Source organism: Oryzias melastigma, linkage group LG15 (assembly GCF_002922805.2).
Source record: "Oryzias melastigma strain HK-1 linkage group LG15, ASM292280v2, whole genome shotgun sequence".
Taxonomy (NCBI): Eukaryota; Metazoa; Chordata; class Actinopteri; order Beloniformes; family Adrianichthyidae; genus Oryzias; species Oryzias melastigma.
In genome coordinates, this window is record NC_050526.1 from 21,219,041 (window position 1) to 21,224,707 (window position 5,667).

The 5,667-nt window shown below is 38.3% G+C and overlaps 1 protein-coding gene and 1 long non-coding RNA gene across 3 annotated transcripts in view; one reads left to right on the top strand and one right to left on the bottom strand.

Moving 5' to 3' along the window:
- Window positions 1–436, bottom strand: part of LOC112162240 — a 7,755-nt gene extending 7,319 nt beyond the window's left edge. For both annotated transcript variants that reach the window (XR_002922038.2, XR_004949235.1), the window contains exon 1: window positions 169–436. This is a non-coding gene — a long non-coding RNA (uncharacterized LOC112162240). The remainder of the gene's footprint in view (window positions 1–168) is intronic.
- chata (choline O-acetyltransferase a) overlaps window positions 1–3,181 on the top strand; it is an 11,374-nt gene extending 8,193 nt beyond the window's left edge. The window contains exons 14-15 of the mRNA XM_024297991.2: window positions 477–614; window positions 820–3,181. Of these exons, the coding sequence (XP_024153759.1) occupies window positions 477–614; window positions 820–1,173 (492 nt within the window). The 3' untranslated portion in view covers window positions 1,174–3,181. The remainder of the gene's footprint in view (window positions 1–476; window positions 615–819) is intronic.
- The last annotated feature ends 2,486 nt before the right edge of the window (window positions 3,182–5,667 follow it).

Sequence of the window (5,667 nt, forward strand, 5' to 3'; positions counted from 1 at the left end):
TAGATACCAGCTTCAGCTTTTTCAGCTAATATGCTTGCTGTTTTGGCTAATTTAGACTTTTTCCCAGTTTTTTTAGGCTAATTTGGAGTTTAGCTAATGTAATGGGTGACACTTTAAGAAAAATAATAATAAAAAAAAAATAAATAAATAAATAAAAAACAAATTTACCCCAAGGGTTAACAGCTGTCGCACAAACAGTGTGGGCCTGGCAGCCCACCTGACCACCCACAAGAATCTGGCACAGCTGGGCAGCCCCGCCCACTCCTATTTAAAGGGGCCTTAATGGCCGAACCACACCCTACAGGTGTCACCCATTACACTAATATTTCTAAAAAAGCTTTCGGCTTCAGCATTTTCAGCAATCAGCTCTGGTTTCTTCAGCAGCCACATTCAGCTTACAGCATTCACTAGCATTATTGCAGGTACTGCTATACATCATCAAAGATTTTAAAAATGGCAAAACTGCTTTTTTTCAGGCCATATCAGGGATGGCAATAGACAATCATCTGCTAGGTCTACGAGAGATTGCTCAAGACATGAAGATGGAGAAGCCAGAAATCTTCAAAGATGAAGCGTATCTCATCAGCAACCAGTTTCTTCTCTCTACAAGTCAGGTAGTAAAAATATTTATGAATTTTGGTATAAATTAGGATGTTAATCATTTTATAGACTCGTCGTAATTCATCTGTTCGTTTTAACATTAAACAGCAGAAACAGTATAACACGTCTTCCACACCGCTGCCATTTTGTTGGTCTTTCACCCGTGACAGAAGGATTTCAGTGCTTGAACTGTTCCCGATGCACAATCTCTCCCCTCAGGTCCCCACCACCGTGGAGATGTTCTGCTGCTACGGACCTGTGGTCCAACACGGATACGGGGTCTGCTACAACCCCCGGTCAGACCACATCCTCTTCGCGGTGTCCAGTTTCCACCAGAGCCCGCAGACATGTTCAGCAGAGTTTGTGAAGCACTTGCAGCAGGGACTGCTGGATATGAGGGATCTGTGCAATGCAGGCAGCACTGACCCGAATACGGCTGAGCGAAGGAAGGGTCCGACACCGGAGGCAGAGAAGACACCGAAAAGGAAATCGGACCCAACCGAGGAGAAGAATCCAGACCGGAGAAATGTGCAGAGTTCAGCTCAGGTAAAGAAAAACAATGAGAAGAAATGAGAAACTTCCAGTCATGTTGGTGGTGTTTTTGTGCTTCAATTCCTCAAAAGTAAATACAAACTGTGACTATTAATGTTTTGGAGGCGTACTATTGTATAGTAATCTAAATATTTTAAAAAATCTATTTATTTTTTTTCATGAAAGATAAAGATATTGACACAAAAATAAAATCCAGTGCAACAGAGGATGGAACTCAAGATTAAAGCTACAAAAAGTTACACAAAACTGAACTGATTTAGCCAAAGAAAAAAGTTTATTTATGAACGAGAGAGTCTAAATTTATGCTTTTCTGACAACTGTGAACCTTGTCTTCCTTGTTTTCTCTAAAAATATATTTAAAAAAAATCTTCAAGTATTTTTTTGTGTCTTATTAGGATGTACAATGTGGGTGTGTTTGTAGAAATCCAAATTAAGTAAAGCTGTGCCAAATCTTTTAATGAAAAAATGTCAAATAAAATATGCACCTGTACCTCTATGACAATGTAGCTCTGAAAGGAAAATGTATATTTAACTGAAAAATCTTTATGTGAATTGTTGTCAAAAATATATAAATGAAAATAGAACTAAAATGGTTACTGACCTTTATTTTTTTAAATGTAATATGTTGTGTGTTTTGTTTTCATTCAATGAAAAACTTGAATTGTGTGTATAAGTGAAAATAAATGTTATTAAAAGAGCATTTGATGGAGTCTTATGAGTGCAAATGAGCTTAAAACATAAAAGTGGAGCTAATTTAGAAATGTATTCTCTATTATAAATGAAAAAAGAAATTAAAAAAATTAAAGAAAATCAAGAAATGTCTTTGATTTCATCTTAAAATGCTTCCCTTTGCTGAACTGAACAGACGCATTGCTGGAGTTGACTGACCGACACTCAGTGCAGAATCATATTTAGTGTTTATTCTATGTCTTTTTGCTCAGTAATGTTTCTTCCATTAAACTGCTGTTTGTCAGTTTTGAATTTTAAGGTTATGAAACTTTAAACCTTCACAGAATCAACATTTTAAACGTTTCCTCTGCCGTTCTCCTTCTGCTGTATTGCAGTTAATAAAGTTTCGTTTTGATATTAATGATAATTATTATTTCTTCTGCATTAATCATTATTATTTTTTAAATTTCTGTTAAATATTTTTGGTTGATCCTCACTGAATTACTTCAAACAACTCCTGCAAATGCATGGGAGTCACATCGCCACAGAGCTCATTTATCGGGACGATGCTGGACTTTCCTGCAGAATCACGCCAGGCGATGACGCTCAAAGTCAGCGAGGACACTGCCTTCATAAAACACGAAGATCCTGGAGGTCAGTGAACGAGTTCATCTATGACTCAGACACACTTGAGTCATCATGAAGTCATCCAGCAGGTAAACCTCAGAGTGAAGAAAAGGACATCGTTGTCTGCGTAACTCAATGCTGCTGCTGTGGAAAATGCTTGAAATAAAAGAATTCATCATCAAGCTCGTCCTGCTTTTGAAACAGCCGATTAACGACTGAAGATTTGGTTTATTTCAAGCAATAAAAGCAAAAAATAATACGATACAGTTCAATTAATTGATTGATAAACTATTTTGCATACAGTACATGACACATTAAAAAATAAAACTATAAAGTTTGTCAAAAAGAGATCGATGCTTTGATGTTTTCTCTTTTTTTTTTATTAAATCAACTTAATCAACTAACTGAGCAGGAGATTTCAAACTGATCTGATTTGTTCTCCAGAAAAATGGTTTTATGTGGTTTTCTCAATTAAAATAAATACAACTGATAAATGAGTAAACTACACAAAAAAAGATCAATTCTACTTCTTTTTTTTCTTTTTCTTTACAAGCTTAAACATTCTTAACCTGTCTGGTTTAACTGCTTCTGCTTTTTTCTGAATAAACCAGATAAAAAGCTTGAGCAAAATGTTCATGCAGCTGTTCAAGGCAGAAAAGCTTAAATCCTGCAATTCAAAGCAAAATTTCTTACATGTAGACTTTAGTTCAGGCTCAAAAACTGTTCTGAGATAAAAAAAAATAAAAAAAAAAACAGAATTGCAACAACAGAAGAAAAAGTTCATGCATTTGATGTTCACTGTTCTTTTTTGGTTTTTTAATTGGATTTTCAGACTTAACGACATAAAAACAATAAGAAAACAAACATGTACAGGCTCAGACTAAGCAAGTTGACCAAATACTTTGGGCAAATAAATTTTAAAAACACACAAGGTGAATTAAAAAAAAAGACACGACGACACGGATTAGAAAATCCCCTTAACAGAATGTTAGAAACTTTAGGTTCCACATATCTAAAATAAGGACTCCAAGAAGAAATAAAATAAAAGGAAAAATTTATTTTTGTGTTAAAGTTGTCATATATTTCAGAATATTAATTCCATGTCAGAGTTCTTCAGTGGTACCAACTGAAAACCTTTAAAAAAAATCACCAGCACACAAACTGAGCAAGAATTGATTTAAAAAACAAAATTTTCCTTCTTGTTTGTCCCAATAACATTTTGTTTAGTTTTTTATTTATCCAGTGTGTGATATCAAAGAAAGTTAGTAAATAACAGGAAATTTAAGGACAATTTCTCATTTTTTCATGCAATATGGAGCATTTTACTGCCCATTTTTGCTAGTAAATATCATAAAAAATCGCTCTATTTGGGGAAATGTCATGAAAATGAAACTGTTTTATTCTGTTAATTAATATCCGTATTATACATACAACTTTCTGGTCACATAATATGTACGATTGTGTTGTTGTGGTGCTGTACAAAGCTACAGTGCAGACAAAGTCCTCTGGGGCTTCTCTAAGCACAGAGCGAGCAATATCAATTCTGGTAATACCAGGGGGGTTTAAAGGTGTCAACGATGGTGCTTTTCAAAGCATCTGGGCTGTTTTTGAGCATCTAAGGGTCCACAGAAGAGCCCACATATAAAGCATAGCTGTGAGTCTCTGCGCCAGCTGGCTCATGTCTTCTGGTGAAGCCAAGTGTGACCATAAATACACACTCCATCACAACAGCACAACAGCCAACGTGAATGCAGACACTAAAATTACTGGTGTGTTGAATGCCGTCTCCATTTCAAGCTATTTTCTTTTGATTGTCAGTCATTACGTAAGTTTTATGCGCATCATGAAGCTAACAGCTCCTTTTTTTGGCAATATACTAAATTTGTTATTGAGGACATATAAACTGATAAGTGAAACTTTGTTCTCCATCGATGGAGCAGCTGCTGGGTCCTGCCCAAGTAGGAACCGGACTGAGAAACTCCTCCCTTTTCGTAGGAAGTACCTGCAGGTTGCAACAAGGCCAAAGTTCCATGGACTTCCATTGAGATTTAAATAGTTATTTCTTAGTCATTTTAAATGTCAGAATAATCATTCTTGCTCTGATGGTTCCTTCTTTCTATTCCTAATTTTTTTTAAATAGATTTTTTCTTTATTGCAAGTTAATCAAGTTATAAACTGACCAATCAGAAGCCTCAGTAAAAGCATGTGGCTCCTGCTGGCCCCGCCTCGAACATTTGATTGACAGATTTCCCCGAGCTGCTTTCAGTAAGAGGGGTGTGGCCTTTGAACAAGCTCACTCGTGATTGGCGACAACAGTTCAGAGACATGTTGCATGCTTGTTAATGACCTTGGACCACGTCAGGAGACCCCAGAGCCTGATGGTGGTTGAGGTCAAACAGAGCCACAACCTCAAAAATTTCTGGAATGTGGACAGACACATATCTATGAATTCAAGGGCAGGAATTTGATTCGGCTGTGAAGAAAGTGAGCACTTTAGCTATTGGCTCAGAGGGAGTGTGGAGTGAAGAATCAGCAACTCGGCGTTCCTGAAGATGAGGTCAATCTTCCTGATTGAAAATGCGCCAAAGCTTAACCTAAATGGATGAAAATGTTGCTATAATAGGGGCTGCACAGTGGCGCAGTGGTTAGCGCTCTCGCCTCACAGCGAGAAGGCCCCGGTTCGACTCCCGGCTGGGACCTTTCTTGAAGTCAAACATTAGCTCGGTTGTCAGCAACGCTGCCTCCCTCTGCGAAGTTAGCGAGTTCGATTCCCGGCTACAGAAAGTGTTTTATGGGCTGCACGGTGGTGCAGTGGTTAGCACTCTTGCCTCACAGCGAGAAGGCCCCGGTTCGACTCCCGGCTGGGACCTTTCTGTGTGGAGTTTGCATGTTCTCCCCGTGCATGCGTGGGTTTTCACTGGGGACTCCGGCTTCCTCCCACCGTCCAAAAACATGCTTCATAGGTTGATTGATGACTCTAAATTGCCCCTAGGTGTGAATGTGAGAGTGAATGGGTGTGTGCTTGAGGCCCTGTGACAGACTGGCGACCTGTCCAGGGTGTACCCCGCCTTCGCCCATCAGCAGCCGGGATAGGCTCCGGCACCCCCGTGACTCCGAAAGGGATGAAGCGGTCAAGAAGATGGATGGATGGATATTGCTTTAATATTTGATTAATGCAAAAGCTGCTGAAAAGTTTTGAAATGCTAAAATGATAAAAGC